At 40.3% G+C, this 19144-nt stretch overlaps 1 protein-coding gene across 12 annotated transcripts in view; it reads left to right on the forward strand.

Moving 5' to 3' along the window:
- ZDHHC20 (zDHHC palmitoyltransferase 20) overlaps positions 1-19144 on the forward strand; it is a 58422-nt gene that overhangs the window by 8783 nt on the left and 30495 nt on the right. For 5 of the 12 annotated variants that reach the window (XR_014070997.1, XR_014070998.1, XR_014071001.1 and 2 more), the window contains exons 2-3: positions 9667-9747; positions 16856-16959. Coding sequence is in view for 6 of the 12 variants with exons in the window: in XM_081549013.1 (XP_081405139.1) it covers positions 9729-9747; positions 16856-16959 (123 nt within the window). In the remaining 6 variants the exon portion in view is untranslated. Of the gene's footprint in view, positions 1-9666; positions 9748-13171; positions 13199-16855; positions 16960-19144 lie in introns of all 12 variants that reach the window. The other 7 variants (XR_014070999.1, XR_014071000.1, XM_081549011.1 and 4 more) reach the window with 2 other exon arrangements.

Here is a 19144-nt window from a genome sequence, read left to right on the forward strand (position 1 = left end):
CCATGGGCTCCTCAGCACTAGGGATGAAATTGTTCATTCCCTACTGGCGGTGCAATACAGGAGATTTGGGAAGAATTCAAAATGACTGTACTGTTTAAAAAAGTGAAAAGCACAGATGTCTGATGGTAAGAGTTAAAGGATTTAAATACAGATGGCCAACAGACAAAAGATGCTCAACATCACTAATTATTAGAGAAATGAAAAATCAGAACTGGGCTTCCCTGGTGGTTCAGTGGTAAAGAATCTGCCTGCCAATGCAAGAGATGTGGGTTTGATCCCTCAACTTACACTGGTCAGATTGTCATCATCAAAAAGTCTACAAACAACAAATGCTGGAGAGGGTGTGGAGAAAAAGGGAACCTCCTACATGTTGGTGGGAATGTACATTGATACAGCCACTGTGGAGAACAGTATGGAGGTTCCTTAAGAAACTAAAAATAGATCTACCTTATGACCCAGCAATCCCACCACTAGGCATACACCCTGAGAAAACCATAATTCAAAAGGACACGTGTACCTCTGTGTTCATCGAAGCACTATTTACAATAGCCAGGACATGGAACAACCTGAATGTCCAATGACAGGCGAATGGATAAAGAAAATGTGGAACATTATACAGTCGAATATTGTTCAGCTACTAAAAGGAATGAAATAAGGTCATTTGTAGATGGTGTGGATGGACCTAGAGTCTGTCATACAGAGTGAAGTAAATCAGAAAGTGTTAGTCACTCAGTTGTGTCCGATTCTTTGCGACCCCATGGACTGTAGCCCGCCAGGCTCCTCTGTCCATGGAATTCTCTAGGCAAGAATACTGGAGTGGGTTGCCATGCCCTCCTGCAGGGGATCTTCCCAACCCAGGGATCTATCCCAAGTTTCTTATCTCTCCTGCGTTGGCAGCCATGTTCTTTACCTCTGGTGCCACCTGGGAAGCAACACCCTTTTATCGTGTCTCTCCCTCCTCACTTCATCCCTGTCCTGTCACCCTGAATGTATCCTCCACAAAGCAGCCAGAATGAGCCATTTAAGATGGTTACCAGACTCATCACTCCTCTGATGAAAATTGTGGCTGGCTTCCTCTCTTGCTCAGTGACACTCCTGACTGTGGCCTCTTCCCCAGTGATGTAACTTCCTCTCCCCTCTTCCTTTCAGCTGTTCTCCAGCTGCCAGGCTGGCCTCCTTGCTATACCATGTTTCTTGTTGAATGAGCTCAATACCTTACCTAGCCTCTCTGAGTTTGCTCCTGTGCTGTAAAATGGGAGTAGTGTCTCTTACAGAGTCATGGGAAGTCCTCAGCAGGGTAGGCTTTCAGATGTTACTGGGGCTGGGGAGAAGACTTAAATAGCCACTGGTGTACTTTCTCTTGCCTTCCCTTTTCTGGTAGGAAGTTGTTTTGTTTTTTGTCTTGCAGTTCTTAGAGTGACATTTCCCCTCACTGCCCCCCGCCCCACACCCACACATAGCCTGAAGTGAGTGAAGGAGCACATTCTCACAGATATTTTAATTGCTGCATTTGAAGATCATATTGCACAGTAAGTTCCTGTTTTCCTTCGAGCTGTTGGTCATGTCGGGAGCGTGAGTGTGGGGGTGTGGCTGTCTGGGAGAGGGGGCCTCTGCACTGTGCCACCTGGGGCTTCACAAGGCTTAACACCTGAGACTTTGCTGTAAGCCTGTCAGCTGCACAGATTTAGATGTGCTGACACACGCAGCACATCATCTTGAGCAGATGGGCGCCTACACCTAAATGACTGGAAGAGTCACGAGCAATGGTGACTCCGGTTTCATGAAGACAGGAGACAGACCCACAGGTCTTGAGGATAAAAATTGTTTTTAAAACATGATTGCTCTCTGTTCTCTCACCCTTCCCAGTGCTGCGTTACTACTCACTCATGTGAACTTTGGCTCACTCAGTCGGAATCATAGGAAAAATAGTTTTTATTAACATACTAGTTGAACAAACATGAGCTTATTAAATTAGATGAAGTCTTCAGGGCCACTTCTTAAACTAATTGCATGGAAAGACTATCATCAGCACCTGAAGGACCTAGTGCCGACACACCAGGGTGTTAGCAGCGTATGTCTGGTGTCAGTATTGAGAAGGGAGCGAGGGGGCTGTGACCGTGGCCGGTGTGACGTACTTGTGTGCATTGGCCTCCATACTGCACACTCTTCCCCCCACCCTCCAAGAACCAAAGTGAATCTTCTGAAGCCTAAGGCAAAATGCTCGCTCCCCTGTGCTCCAGTGGCTTCCTCCCTCACTCTTGATGAAATCCAGAGATTTTTGTAGCCGGGGAGGCCCTGGTGCTGCTGACTCATCCCTTGCTTCACTCCTTGTGCCTCACCACTGCAGCCTCCTTGCATCTGTCAGGCCTCACATGGTCCCACCTGAGAACTCTGTACTGACTGTTCCTTCTGCCTGGAATGCTGTCCTCCCCATCCACATCCTAACTTCATCTTGGCTTCTGCTCATAGAGCCCCCATCAACGTGGCTTTCCTGACCACCCTTGTGGGTGGTCAGGAAAGCATGGAATCAGTACTTCCTCTTTCACTCTTCCCTGACCCTGCTGTGTTTCCTCATAGCACTTATTAATCCTTGATGTGCAGTTGTTTGTGTTTCTCTCCTGAGTCATGTTCCGGAACTGAACATAGGCCCTCTGTAATGTGTACTCAATAGATGCATTGAATGAGTGAATTGACTGTGTTGCTGCCATTTGCCTTGCTAGTGCAAAAGGGAGAACTGGGATGTATTCACTTAGTAGATAACCCACAATTTCAAATACACACACTCTCCTGACCTTAGAAACATTTCTGTGTTAGTTCAGCAATGTAACAAACATCAAATGCTTACAGTGTTCCCGGTACTGTATTGAGGCTGGAAATTCAAAAATGGGTAAATGCACATGGTCAGATCCATTTGGACTTTATACAACAGTCTCTGTCTTTGCTACCACAATGCTCACTTGCACATTACTCATTTTAAGAAGTCCTGCTGTAACTAAGTATCCAACTATTTTATCCAGTATTTTTCTAGATTCTTTTTGCCATAGAATTCTTTCATGGAAGAAGAAGCAAAGAAGTGAAGTCGCTCAGTCGTGTCCGACTCTTTGCGACCCGTGGACTGTAGCCTACCAGACTTCTCAGTCCACGGAATTCTCCAGGCAAGAATACTGGAGTGGGTTGCCATTTCCTTCTCCAGGGGATCTTCCCGACCCAGAGATTGAACCCGGGTCTCCCGCATTGCAGGCATATGCTTTACTGTCTGAGCCACCAGGGAAGCCTCTTTCATGGAACGTCTGTTTAAATCCTTTTAGACTTGGACAGTTGTTGACATTCGGCAAAGCTCCCTTAGTGGTGATGAGGGTGGTGAGAGATGAAGACTGAAGAGGCTTGTGCCTCTGAAGGAAGTGGTATTACCAGTAGATCTGAAGGGTAGTTACTGATTTCTTCTGCTGTGTTACTAAATTGTATTGATACACTTAGGGAAAAAAATCATTATTCTGCAGGTGCCAAAAAGATGTTTAAAAATCCACTCTCCATTCCTGAATAAACACACACACACACACGCAATAGGAGTAAAAAGATACTTTTCAAACAATTGCACACACAAGAATACTTAATCAGTTTGCACTAAAACCAGCAGTAAATACTTATCACTATGTCCATTGCTATGTAACATTGTATTGGCAAAACCAGCTACCACATTCAGTCAAGAGAGAATAATTAGAAACAGCAGACACTGGAAAGGAAGAGAGAAAGCTATTCCTACTGCAAATAGTTGACGGTATACATTGAAAAGCCAAGAGTCTCAGTAACAACAGAACACCTAAATAAAAGGAATTGAGTAAAATGGTAGGGTATAAAATTAGCAAACAACACTCAATACTTTGTATATATACATAATGATGAATAATTGAAAATATGGTCAAAGAGAAGTCACCATTCCCAAAAACATCAAAAAGATGAAATACTTAAGAATAAACTCAAGAAAAATGCCAGGTCTATAGGAGGAAAACATTCCTGAAAAACATAAAAGTAAGCTTGAACAAATGGAAAGACATATTTCACATTCATGAATAGAGTAACTTGGCATTACAGAGACTTCAGTTCTCCCAGAGTTAATGTATAAATTCCAGTCCCAATAAGATTGTTTTTTAAAATTTTTCTGGCACTAGACAAATTGATCCTAAAGGTCACATGGAAAAATGAAATAAGAACAACCAGGAAACCCCTGAAAGAGTGATAAAGAGGCCAAACCTTACCTGATTGTTAAGCCACAAATGTCTATAAGTAAAACTGAGAGCAGGGGGTGTAAGTGAGAACTCGCTCTACTTTTTGTTCAGTTTTGCTATGAGCCTAAAACGTCTCTAAAAAATAAAGTCTGTTATAAAAATTGTGTTCCAGTTGTATGGTATGATGTGTGGACAGACATACTAGACAATGGAACAAGTAGAAAGTCCAGAAATAGTTAATTATAGAAATTTAGAATGAAGCATCTCTTCAAATTACAGAAGAGAAGGTGGGACAACTGGATAGATATTTGATAGATAAAATCGGATCTGTATCTCACACTGTATTCCAAGATAAACTACAAATGGATAAAATCTTATTTTTTCTTCTTTTTTTATATTTTACACTTTTTATTTTAAAATAATTTTAGACTTGTGAAAAACAGTACAAAGAATTTTCCTTTATCCTTCATCCAGATTCCCTAAAGGTTATCATTTGCTACATGGTTTATCATTTATTTATTCTGTCTCTGAAATATTTGAGAGTAAGTTGCAGGCGTCATGTCCCTTTGTTTGTAAATACATCAGTGTTAGGGGCCTCCCAGTGGCTCAGTGGGAAGGAATCCACCTGCAGTACAGGAGACCGAGGGTTCGATCCCTAGGTCGGGAAGGTCCCCTGGATGAGGGCACAGCAACGCACTCCAGTATTCTTGCCTGGAGAATCCCATGGACCGAGGAGCCTAGTGGGCTGCAGTCCATAGGGTCACAGAGTCGGACACAACTGAAGTGACTTAACACGCACACATAAATGCCTGTCAGTGTAATGTGCTAAGAACAAGAATGGCTTGGTCTGTTCAGGCCCCTATAAGAGGATACCATAGACTGGGTGCCTGTAAACATTTCTCACGCTTATGGAGGCTGGAAGTCCTAGATCAAGGTGCCAGCAGGGGTCTGGTGAGAACGCTCTTCTTGGTTTGGCCGTCTTTTCACTGTTTTATCAATATTATGGAGGGAGTGAGGGATCGCTCTCTCAGTTGGACACAGATCCCATTCCTGAGTAATCACTTCCCGAAGGCCTAACTTTCAGACATCATCACACTGTGTGTCAACATTTCACATAGGAATTTAGGGGAACACAGACGTGCAGTCTTTAGCAAAGAACATTCTCTTACATAATCAGAGTTATCAGAATTAGGAAATGAGCATGACAAAATGCTACTCTTGGATCTGTAAGCCTCACTGGAACTTCCCCAGTGTCCCACCGAACGCTTGTCCTGATCCACAGGCCAGGCCAGGTTAACACTTTGCAGTCAGCTGTCAATTCTCTGCAGCATTCTTTGATCTGGAGAGTTCCTCAGTCTAGCTGTATGTTTCATGACCGTGACATTTTTGAAGAGTACAGGCTTCTTGCGTATAATGTCCCTCAGATTAGGTAGGTTTGACATTTCCTTGTGTATACATTTTTAGCATGAGTACCACAAAAGGAATGTTGTGTCATTGGTTGTACTGTTTTGGGGACTGTTTATTTTGGTCATCACTTAAGGTGGTATCACCAAGTTTCCCTGTAAAGGTATGGTTTTTTCCTTGTAATTAATAACTATTCTGGGGACTTCCCTGGTGGTCCAGTGGTTAAAGGTCCACCTTTCAATTCCAGGGACCTAGGGACCTGTTTGGAGAACAGGTGAGGACATACCGTGGAACAACTTAGCCCATACACCACAGCCCGAGAATCCCTGTGCCGCAAAGAAAGCCCATGTACCGTAACAAAGGTCCTGAGTGCTAGGCTAAGACCCAATGCAGCCAAATGAGTAAGCATTCTGGTAGACCCAGGCAACCCACACACATCCCTCTTTGAGGAAAGACTTGGTCAGTTGTGGTGGGTACGGTCAGCTCTTTGAGCATGACTCGGCTCACCCAGGGTCACAGCCATTCCTGGGCTGTGGACGACATGAGAGCTCCCTGCCTGTGTCCAAGGCTTGGACAGGCCTGCCCCTCAGGGAGACCTCCCCCACGTCCTTTCACATGTGTTGTTCCCTCATGAGTTTCTTGCACCCCAGACTCTGTCTCAGCAGCTGATTCTAGAGAACCCAGCCTAAGATAGGTATCTCTGTGGGAAAATCTGTTCACAGTAACTTGGATTTACTATTTTATCATCTCTTGAGGATTCTTGCTTAGAACAGTTACTGTGCTGGTTGCCAAATGGTGATTTTCTTTTAATTCTATGATTTCTTCTGCATTTAATAGTTAGGATTCTACTGAAAGGAAGAGCTTTCCCTCCCCCTCATTCGTTCATTTCATTCATTTATATCAGCATGTTCTCATGGGTTTTTCTTTTACGGATTATAATCTGTCATTTATTTTGTTGCTCAAATTGTCCCAGTTTTAGCCAGTAGGAACCCTTGAAGTTTGGGTTCTGTGTCCTTTTGACATGTCCCCATCATTTTTCTTCCCTTATTTTCTGGCACCACAAGATTTTTTTCAAGCTTATTTGATGCTTTTCCTGCCCCTGGAACCTGCCGTTTCAAAGTTGACCAAATCTGAACATTAAAAAATAAGAGCCTTCAAGTACTAGGAAGAAACTTAGGTGGATGACCAGGGAGTGAGGAAAACCTGTTTAGGAAAAAAAAAAAAATGGATGTGACAAAAACAGTTTACGGGGGGGAAAAGTGAAAATGGCTTATAAATATATGAGAACACTCTTACCCTCATGCACTAAAGGTTTGAAAATTCTTTATTATAGAGAAACAGGCACCTCGTGCACTCCTGGTAGGAGTTTAAAATGTGCAGCCCGTAACAGGTGTTTGGAGAAAAGCAGGCAAATTTGCTTTCATCCAGTAATTCCACTGTTAGGAATCTATGCTGAAGATAAACTTCCACCAGTAAACAACAGATGCATAGGGTTATTCATTGCTGCACTATTTGTAACAGCAGAAGATTGGAGACAACCCAGATGACTGTCAATAGAGGCCTCCTTGTATAACTGGAACACCCACACAATGGAATACCATGTGGTGCTTTAAAAAGCAAACAGTGGTTATCTCTATGTACCAATGTGTAGTGATTTCCAGTGTATAAGTGAAAACAGCAAGGATTGAAACTCAGCATTCAAAAAACTAAGATCATGGCATCCGTTCCCATCACTTCATGGCAAACAGAAGGGGGAAAAGTGGAGGCAGTGACAGATTTTATTTTCTTGGGCTCCGCAATCACTGTGGATGGTGACTGCACCCGTGAAATTAGACGCTTGCTCCTTGGATGGAAATCTATGACAAACCTAGACATCATATTAAAAAGCAGAGACATCTCTTTGCTGACAAAAGTCTGTATGGTCAAAGCTGTGGTTTTTCCAGTAGTGAGAATTGGACCATAAAGAAAGCTGAGTGCTAAAGAATTGATGCTTTTGAACTGTGGTTCTGGAGAGAACTCTTGAGAGTCCCTTGGACAGCAAAGAGATCAAGCCAGTCAATCCTAAAGGAAATCAACCCTGAATATTCATTGGAAGGACTGAAGCTGAAGCTCCAATACTTTGGCCACCTGATGGGAGGAGCCAACTCATTGGAGAAGACCCTGATTCTGGGAAAGATTGAAGGCAAAAGAAGGGGGCAGCAGAGGATGAGATGGTTGGATGGCATCACTAACTCAATGGACATGAGTTTGAGCAAGCTCTGGGAAATAGTGAAGGATGGGGAAGGCTGGTGTGCTGTAGTCCAAGGAGTCACAGAGTCGGACCCGACTTAGCAACTGAACAGCAACAACACACCAGGATATAAAGGAAAAAATTAGAAATATATACTTACTTGCTTGTTTTGTTGAAATAAATGGTGGGAGGATAAAACAGTAATAAAAATTATTACCTGGGATGAGGGAGTGAGGAATGAAAGCCAGACCTTTCTTGAGTACCTTTTTATATAGTCTTAGCTTTTAAACATTAACATTTGTTATATATCCAAAATAAAACAAAGAGGAGGTAAAAGCAAACTAAAATTTGAAATCACGAAACAAATGAACTTAACTTTTAAAACTTAGTACTAAAACTACACAGAGAAAAAATTGTTTCAAGTGACTTTTGAACATAGTACTCTTTAGTTGGTTGTCATTTAAAGCCAAAACAGAATAAAACAAAACTTCAAAGAAATCTTAAACTAGTATGTAGTTTTTAAACTATTTTACGTGTATTTCCAGTCAGTTCAGTTCAGTTCAGTCGTTCAGTCATGTCTTTGTGACCCCATGAACCGCAGCACGCCAGGCCTCCCTGTCCATCACCAACTCCCAGAGTCTACCCAAACCCATGTCCATCGAGTCGGTGATGCCATCCAACCATCTCATCCTCTGTCGTCCCCTTCTCCTCCTGCCACCAATCCTTCCCAGCATCAGGGTCTTTTCCAATGAGTCAACTCTTCGCATGAGGTGGCCAAAGTATTGGAGTTTCAGCTTCAACATCAGTCCTTCCAATGAACACCCAGGACTGATCTCCTTTAGGATGGACTGGTTGGATCTTCTTGCAGTCCAAGGGACTCTCTATGTATATTTTAGGATAAATTTAATAAATAAATAAATCAGGAACTGAGATTTTTATTGTGAAAGTAAAAAGATACAAATATAATGCCAAAAAAATTAAGCAAAACCAATGTTCTATTTGAACTGGAAATATGAATATAAATATAAATGTATAACACTACTTCTAACGTGTAGTACTATTTCTGTAACCCAAAGGGCCTAAAAGCAATGAAATGCCAGTAGCTGTAAGCACCAGTAGAATTCAAAGCTTGGTTTTAAATATCATTGAAAGGGGCTTCCCTGGTGGATTAGTAGTAAATAATCCGACTGCCAGTCAGGAGACATGGGTTTGATCCCTTGTCCGGGAAGAACCATGCAACTAAGCCTGTGCACTACAACTATTGAGCCTCTGCTCTAGAGCCCGGGAGCCACAGCTACTGAAGCCCGAGTGCCCCAGAGCCTTCGCTCTGCAACAAGAGAAGCCACCACAATGAGAAGCCCACACACCACAACTAGAGAGTAGCCCCTGCTTGCTACAACTAGAGAAAAGCCAACATAGCAACAATGACCCAGGACAGCCAAAAGTAAATAAACAAAATTATATTAAATATCATTAAAAGGAACCAGTGCCCCTTGGAGAAATGGCTAATGTGAGGTCCAGGGGAGGAGGATGTACAGTGAGCCTAGACATCTTGTGCTGTGTTAGGAAGTGCTCAGAGACCAACGAGGACTATTCAAGAGGCCAAGCTGAGATAATTTGAACAAAGGAAATGAGTGTGGTTGATGACACATTGAGTACATAAAATCTATAAAATTCTGTGTTGATATTCAAAAAGGGAAAAAGTAAATTTATTTGCTAACAATAGAGATAAATATTATACCAAAATCTTATTCTGAAAATGGGTAATTAAAGGGAAGTAATTATATTTTTGTACTGCCTTTTTAGAATGACTCGAGTTCATCTCCAGTGAGGGAAAGTTCATCGCAGAAGAATGCCAGCTTAAAAGTATGGAAATAAATAATAGGGGTGTTTAATGGTGCTTTTCTAATTCTACAAAATAATAGGTTCAGGCCAGGCTTATCAGTGGATGCTAAAACCATTATGTGGAAAGTTTTAGGGGAAGAAGATATTCAAATACCCTTAACGTTTTACCCTACAAAACAATTTCATGATTGTCAAAGTGAGAAATGAACCTTTACAAAGGAGAGGCTTGAAGTCACTACGTCACCAAGTGCCCCAGGTGTAGCATCGCTGATGGTAACAGACGAGAGTAGTGTGCCCCTGAGACGGTTCCCTGTGCAGACTTCGTCAGTGCTGTCGTCCACCCTCACTGCTCTCACCGATGGCACTCACGCAAAGTCTGTGCCAAGACACAGAACCAGACTTCTGAGAACTAAAGGCAGGGTGTCAAAAACAGTGCCAAAAGTATACCTAACCTCTGGGGGAAAGTTAGAACAACAGAAGACATTTCATTGGAAATTGTGGAGGCCAGAAGGAAGTGCCGTGGCATTTCTCAAGTGTTAGAGGAGAACTATCAACCCAGAATCCCACATCCAGCAAAGGTTGGTTGTTAGAGATGTCAGCATCCCCTTCATTGTAAGCATCCAAAGCAAAAGCTGGATGAAGGCAGTAATACGGCTGTCTCCTCATACGTTCTCACTTGTCAAGGAAGAAAGCTTTTTTTTCCACCATGACTTCTTTACCAAAGACGTATCCATCAGCCATGGCTCTATATCACGTGGCCAGAGTAGAGACGGGATGGTGGTGAAGTGAGAGTATCCGGGATTTTCAGTCTCAGTTAAGGGGGGAGGTAGGCGAGAAAGGATGTTAGTTGCTCAGTCATGTCTGACTCTGCAACCCCATGGGCTATAGCCCGCCAGGCTCCTCTGTCCGTGGGATTCTCCAGGCGAGAATACTGGAGTGGGTAAACATTGCCTTCTCCAGGGGATCTTCCCAACCCAGGGATCGAACTCGGGTCTCCTGCATTAAAGGTGAATTCTTTATCATCTGAGCCACCACAGAAGCTGTAGATGAGAAAGGGGGGCCATTAAGTGGAGAAAAGCATGTGGCAGCTCTCATGTTCACAAACAATCTTAAGTTTAGATTAATATTATCTGCAGATGAGATTATTCGTGGTCACTGACATGACTGAAGAAAAAACATTCATTATACCCTTTAAAAGGCACATGTAACCATTTAGGTATATGTAATGATTTTGTAATTGTGGATTTATTATCAGAAGAATTTTTTCACCTGTATTGGGATCCTTGGAAAGTGAAACATGTCTGTGTGAGGCTAGAGGCTCTGCAGACAGCCTCTAACAGTCCTGTGTCTGTGTAATCGGTGGGCAGCTGGCAGATACTGAGGGCTGTCTCCACACCACCCTGTGGCCAGGTGCTGGTCACTCAGTCGTGTCCCTTCCTCCAAGAGAAATCTGGAAGGAGCTGCAGACTAGAAACTCACAATTGCATACCAGTGTCAGTGGTATAAGGGAATTTTAGAGTGCCATAGGAATGTGTGCCCAGGAGATGTGTTTAGCTGGCTCCTGTGGTCAAGAGAGCCCTCTGGGAGAAGCAGCTCTGCTTGGTCTGGGTTTGTCCAGCTTTGTTTGGGGTGCAGCAGCTCTGTTGCATCCTGTAGTTGCATGGATGTCTCAGGGGGAAGTTGGATGAGGCAGGCCAGATGCTGTCAGCCAGATGCAGTTAAAATGAGAACTCTGCTCTGACAGTGTGATCACAAGTAGGCTACCAGCTTTTGATCTTCGCTAATGTGATTATTAAAAATGTTATCTTCCTGTAGTTTTACTTTGGATTTCTGTTATGAATGAGGTTGACCATCTTTTTTATGTTTGAGATGTCTGTATTTCCTTTTCTGTGAAAAAGTAGTTTGTTTTTTAACATTCTTACTGATTTGTAGGTACTCTTTAAATAGAGAAATTAGTTTTTTAGTCTATAGTAAGAGTTGTGACTTTTTTTCCTTGCTTTTTAGTGATTTTTTTCAAGCATTTAATTTTATAAAATCAAATATATTGATATTTTCCTGTGGCTTCTATGTTTCGTGTCATAAACTGAAACACCTACTCAGCTCCAAAAGTGTATACATTTTTACATTTCTCCTGTTTCATCTACTATACCCATGATTTTGTTTTATTTTTATTTTTTGCATTTCAGTCTTTGGTATACATTTGGGGTTTATCCTGGTCTGTGTTGTGAATCTCAGTGGTATCTTCCCACATGGCTACCTGTATCCTAATGCTACTTATTGGCTCTATCCACACTGATTTGAAATCCCATATTTATCATACAGTAAGTCCTTACATATATTTGGGTCCGACTTCAGGAGATAGTGAAGGACAGGGAAGCCTGGTATGCTGCAGTCCATGGGGTTGCAAAGAGTTAGACTTAGGGACTGAACAACAACCCTTTTGGAGCTTTCTGTTCTATTGGTCTATTTATTCATGAGCTGGTACAACTGTTTTTAATAATTGGAGCATTTGTAGTATTTTTAAAATACTATGCCCTAGTATTTAGCATGACTACTACTGCATTATTCATCTCTTCCAGAATTTCCTACCTCATCATGTAAGTTTATTTTCCCACAAATGAACTTTGGAATCTGGTTAAAAAAATAAAAATATTTTCACTGAGATGACACTAAATTTATGAGATTAACCTCAGGAGAATTGCCATGTTAGTGATGACTCTTCTGTTTAGGATATAAGCTCTTGCACTTGTTCAGAGTTTTATCAGTGTCCCTCGGAAACATCAGATTGTAGATCACAGAGGGCATAAGTGTTTGCTGCTCTGAAGACTTTGGGTTTCTTTCTGTAAGTGGCTGGGGGTGTTGAAGCATATTTGATCTTCAGATTTGCTGGTAGTGAGGATGTGTCAAACTTATGGTAGAGAGTAGCTTTAAGCCATTGCATTTGAGAAAGTCCTGAAAGAAGGCAATAGGAGAAATGAGAGGGGGTGGGGCATTTGAAGAAACTGAGGTAGTAGAATCTATAGTACCCAGAGGCCCCTAGACTGTCCAGAGAGGGGAATAAATAGCTGTTCTCAGGGTTTCAAACTGGAAAGAAAAAAAAATGCTGTAAATACTTCAGGGGTAAGTTCCTCTGTTCCTGAGTGCCATAGAGGAAAATCCTATTTATTATGTAGGCAGCATTAAGAAAAAAGCGAAAGAAAGCATAGCTATAATCATATTGACATACTTAAAATTGACAACGGTCTGAAGAAAAATTTTAGTATTATTGCAGTATTAATGATAAAGGAGAATCTGAATTATAGTTTTTCAGGGTTTTTTTTGAGTGTGCAGTTCTGAATTTGCATTAGTGTTTACATCTAAATTTTATGTTTACGAAAATGATATTAAGATGAATAGTCAACCTGAAATAAAGTTTATAAACAAATGTTTAAAGTATATTTATTCCCTGTGTTTTCTTCTATTCTAGTTACACTTTCTGGAAATGGAGAAAACGGTAAGGCACTTTTAATTTTTGGTCTCAAGTAGATGAGATAGTGTCTTAATTGCAACCCATATACTTGTTATTTCAGTGATGACTGTTTTGGTCTTCATAAAGAAAATGTACATTCTTAAAGTTTAAATTTTATTGGTTTGTTTTTTTCGCTTGTTTTTCCCTTTGTTTAAAATAGTACTTTACTACTTGTAGTCATTTAATAATTAAATAATCAGACTGAATTTGTAAATTATAGTACTACTTCATTTTGAAATGGTATTAAAGTTTTTATGAGTAGTCAAGGAGACAGTGTCTAGAGAGAAGAATCATTACTCAAAACTTCATTGAAATAAAAAAATTTTATGTCCTTTGATATCAAATTTCAAAAGTAAAATTGGGTTTGAGATACAAAAATTAAAGTTTCTAAAACAGTAGAATAGTTAGAAATTATTATTATTAAAAAAAAATTTTTTTTGGCCTTGCTCTGCAGTACGAGGGATCTTAGTTCCCTGATCAGGAATTGAACCCATGTCCTCCTGCAGTGGAAGCAGGGAGTCCTAACCACTGGACCACCATGAATTTCCTAGAAATTATTGATAAATATTTTTATTGTTGAAAATAGAAGGCCTTAAGCATGTAAATCTCAAGTTGAGTTGGGGTCTGGTTTCTCTAACAGAATAAGTAGAGACAATCTCGATAGGCTTGTTTTTCTTGCTTAAAACTATTTCCCGTATGTTGAAAGCACAGGTACAGAAAGTAGAGAATTTTTGAAGTTATTATAAAAGAACTTTTACTTGAATCATTATTTCAGGGGGCTGTTTTCCCCGTGTCTTTCAAAGAGTCTTTTGGTGAAGTTTTTTTGTTTGCTTATTTGTTTTTTTAATTCAGTTACAGGTGATTTTTGAGTCAGACTTTTTTGATTTCAAGATTCAGTTTTTCCTTTCAGCTTTGATTTAATTTAAACTTTTACTTTAAGTATTACTTATAAACAGTAATGTATAGCACATATATGGGATTATTAGTAATCCTATTAATTTGAACTTATTTAAAAACAATATTTCCTGTTATTATTTATATTATAATTTGATAATTACCATCTACTAAGTACTTACTATATTCCAGGCAGTATACTAAAAGATTTATTTAAGCTTTTATTTCTCTATCTGAAAGTAAAGATTTTTTTAAGGGAAAAACTATTTGTTTTTGTTCTTATGGAGAGCAGAAGTATTTAAAGAAATATTAAATGTTTAACAATGTTAAAGAGTATATTATTTTATATTCTAGCCTTAGTTCTAAGTAACTAAATGATTAAGAAGTTTAAAGTAACCTCAAGGTTACCATTTATCTGAAAGCTCTACAATAATATATAGATGAGGATTGATAAACTTGATTGAATATGGGAGCCAGGCAATAATATAAATAAGTGAGCTAGATGTAGATAAAATTGCAGACTTGGTAAAGAAAGGACTTCCGTGTTCGTGTAACAGTAGGAGGCTGAGCTCTAGCATTTTTTCCCAAAGGAAAAAAAAAAATAAAGGAATGATATCGAATCCATTGGTTAGACCATAAGGTTTAGCCTAGAAGGAGCTGAAGTGGTAGAGAAGGCAGATTTTTGAGGAACCAGAGTTTTCAGTGGGGAAGACAATATTTGTGAACATGAAAAGAAAGTGTATTTGCAAATAGGAGGAAGTTGTGGTTAGGACTTCACGTGGGACTCAGCTGTCTCTGAAGTAGGAGTGACCCTAAGATAATAGTTAAGAAAAGTGGAGAGGATAATTTTAGATATGACATAGTGGGAAAGACCTTGGATTTTTATCAAGCATATACAGGTTTAAATTCTGGCTTTATCATTTAGTCAGTAAGTGACACTGGGCAAGGTATGAAGTTCTCTGAGCCTTTGTTTTTACATTTGTAAACTGAAAGGATACCTATGAGACCGTCGTGAGGGTTATAACTAAGGAGTATGTTATGTCTCCTCGGAGACTTTCAGCATGTGGAAGGGCTGATTGAGGCGCTTCGGTTAAGTACAGTTACTAGGAAACTCCAGAGTTTTAGCATGTGTTTGTTAGTCATGTAGGTGGAGCTCTTTCTCAGGAGTTTCACAGCCAGCGGGCAGAAGAAACTGAGCCACTTGTTCTCCACTGACCGTTGAGATGGACCAGGAACCAGAGAGAGTGGAGGCGAGGACACCTGCTGGCTTGTGCAGTGACCCAGACGAGACAAGCAGCAGTCGAGGAACTAGGGCACTGGCAGTGAGAAGACTGAGATGTTTACTTTGACACAGATCTTGGGAGCTAGAAAGTAAAGTACGCATTTTGTGAGATTAGCCAGCCGTGTATTGAGGAGTCCTCAAGCCCTGGCTTCCTGTTTCGATCACCAGTGTGACTTAGGCTTCTGTTCTGTTAAACCAGTGTGGACCAGTGTAATTGCAGAAGGAAATGTTGGGGTTCAGCAAGTTGGGGTCAATTTTTTATCATCATTTTATTTAAAAGCATTTTTTAAAATCCAAAAACTTAAGGAAGAATAACCTCAGGGCAAAAGGACAGTTGTTCAAATTGAATATGTTAGCTTTATTAAAAACTGCACTGCATTGTTCTCAGTGTTTCGCATTTAACTGCAGACCAGTGAAAACTCGGATCAGTCCATAAACTTGGGAAACACTGAAATAGGGAATGCACAGAAAAACACAGATTTTGAGAAGAAGGAATTGATATGCTTGGATGGCAGTGATGACGATAGCCAATATTCACTGAGGATTTATTGCATGTCAGAGACTGTTCTAAGTGTTTTCCATTTATTCACTCATCAGTGTTAGGCAGCTAAATTAAAAGAAACTCATTTAAAGTGCTTTAATTGAAGTCCGAGTAAATCATTTGGGAAGAATAGTATGAAGGGGTGAGAAATTCTGAAAGTAATGGAGGAGCCTTTTGGAAAAAGTAACATTTGATCTGAACTTTAAAAATGAGTAGAATCTCAAACTTTTATGCTTGTCTGTGCTTTGTTTTCTTCAGTGAGTTTGTGGTGCTACATTCCAAACTGAAAAAGGATTTAAGCACTTGATAGTTCTTGCTTCTTTCTATCTTCTTACAGATAGAAAAACTACAGAACACAGCAAAAAGTTTTTAGTTACATCAGTGAGTGAATGATGTTGGAATGTTACACTGATCCACTTAGGAAACAGTTATGGGAGAAATTCAAAGTGGCTAAACTTTTTCATTACCCTGTGTTGAAAAGGACAGTGAAATTTAGGATAACTTGTGAACAATCCAGGAATTGAGTTGTTTATTTTCAGTGTTATAATTCCTTGGATTTAATGTTCATAGTGATGGAATCTGTCTTAAATAATTTTTAATTCATTTAAAATCTAACTTTTAGGAAGTGCTTTTGAAGGAGATGCTTTTAAGATTTCAACTTAAACCTTCAGCAACTTAATAAAATCAAATCTTTACTTATAAACCAGGCCGATAACCCTTAAATGCAAGAACAGAGTGTTTTTTCATATCTGTAATGTTACATCATGCATATAAAAGAGTGTATATAATTGATGTTTTTAGTATGTTCTAATTAATTTTTTTATTGGATTGAGCCTCCTGACTTTAAATACTGTGTTTTAATATGTGATGCTTTTTCCTGTTTTCACCTGGATTCAATGAAATGTTGTTTGTTTTTATTTACCAGGAAAGGCCGTTGTTTACCTTGTGGCTTTCCATCTGTTCTTTGTTATGTTTGTATGGTCCTATTGGATGACAATTTTCACATCTCCCGCTTCCCCCTCCAAAGAGGTAAATTTAATGCTGGTAAATTACCAAATGCTTTCACTGATGATGGGATTGTTTTCCCTGTGTTACCTTTGTTGAAACTCTATTACATGACGCGTTTGTTATGTTTCCATTCATAAACTGCTCAGTAACTACATTGTGAGTGTGAGTTGTCAGCCTCTCAGACACAGCCCACTGATGTCCTTCGTAAAAGATCCATGATGGCACTACGGTTTAGCTGTGCCCTGCTGTGTTTTCTTAAAGACGTACTTTATGTCACTGGAGTGAAAAATCTTAAGGGACAGAATTGAGTTAGGAAAATAGAGTTTATTTTTAGAATCTCTTAACACATTTTTTTTCTCAGGCCTGAACAAATAAGCTGCAAGTAAATAAAGTGTTTTGATTATGGGAAACAAATCACCTGTGCTGTTGCTTGTGACACCTAGTGTGGCTAGTGTTTTTTCTACTTGGAGGTTTCACTTGGAAATAACACAAGTATACACAGAGTGGAGTAAAACGGAAGACCATTGTGTCCCTTTCACCTGATACAGCCAACTGGACTCTCTGCAGTTCAAGTTCAGCATAGTTTGATAGAGCAAAACACACTAGATAGAGAAGGACATGCTGGACAGAGAGAGGCCCGCTGGATGGAGAAGGACATACTCTCCAGAGTTAGACTTGTCTGGGTTTGATCCTCTGCTCTAACACATTTTTTAATGAATCCAAGGAAGGTGGAGCCAGCAGTCGTTCTGTCCCTGTAGGATGTTTGTGAGGAGTAAATGAGATTCATGCATGGAAAGCTTTTAACTTCGGGCCTGCCTTGTGGTTAACACTCAAATATTAGATGACATAATAATATAGTTACTTCCCTTTGTATTAAATTCATCAGAATGCATTAAAAATTACAGCCATAGGTTTAAAGACATCAACTTCCATTTAACTTTTTGTAGAAGAACATATATGCAGAAACTATACATACTGTAAATGTATGAATAAATGAGTTTTCATGAGCTGAGCACATGTGAGTAACCAGCACCCAGTTCCAGAAGCAGAACGTGCCTGGCATCCTGTGAGCCTCCTCGTGCTCCCTCCAGCTCCCTTCTCCTGTGCTTCATGTGGGTGGAGTCACACAGAACATCTGTTTGCGTGCCTTTCGTGAACTTTCTCCTTGTGTGTGATTCTTCCATGCTGTTGCACGTAGTTGTGGCTCAATCCTCCATTGTGCTATGTGACACAGTTTACTTATCTGGCCTCCTGTTGATGGGCATTTGGGTGTAGGACTACTGTCCACATTCTAGCACACACAAACATGTAGCTCTTTGGGGCAGTTGCCCAGGAGAATTGCTGGGTTCTGCCTGTACTGTCAGCAGTAGTAGGTGATGTCAAGTGGTCATTAGCCATTGTTTCTATTGGGCACTTTTGTTTTAAGGAATAATGTAAACCATTAATCAGGCTTGCTGTTGCTTCAAATATATTCTTCAGGCATTTACTAATAATTAGTTGGCCCTTAAAGTTAATTACAAACTGCTACCCATACCTTAATCTCTTAAATTGGAAAGGATTACCAGTAATGATGGCTATTGGAAACATATCATGTGTAAAACTAAATCGTCTTTATTATAGGAAACAGAATAAGGAAAACAGTTGGTGTTACTTTTGAGAAGCAGGCTGGTACAGAGGTACAAGCTCCGTCTGCCTCTTCCCTCTGCTCTTCTGGCTGCGGGGCACTGGGGCCGTGGCCCTGGACCTCAGAGCCATCCTCTGTAAAGTCAGGGTGACAGTCGTACATACCTTATTGGATTGTTGTATGGGTTAAATAAATTGACCATACACACACATGATTGATTATACTTCTAGCATATAATTACTGCTATATGGAAAGTGCTTAGAAGAATGCCAAGCACATAGTAAGTGCCATCTAACTGCTACTTTTTCTTTTTTTGGCTGTTGTTTTTATGATATTGCACCCAGTTAGCATTCAGCCCAGCACCTAAACCTTTCCATCCACTCCCACATCGTTGCCAGGGGTCTGTTCACTTCCTGGTTATAGTCCCTCAGGAGCTGAAGTCTCACTGACTTGACCTCCACTACTTGTTCCTGGAAGTCTGTTCAAGTAGCATGTTGCCCTCAATATACCATTTTCGCCTCTTTGTGTTTTCCATATGCTGCTGCTTTTGCCAAGATTTTCTTTCCTGCTTTACCTTCCTGG

The sequence above is a fragment of the Giraffa tippelskirchi genome, chromosome 12, assembly GCF_054371585.1.
Source record: "Giraffa tippelskirchi isolate mGirTip1 chromosome 12, T2T-mGirTip1v1.2.pri, whole genome shotgun sequence".
NCBI lineage: Eukaryota > Metazoa > Chordata > Mammalia > Artiodactyla > Giraffidae > Giraffa > Giraffa tippelskirchi.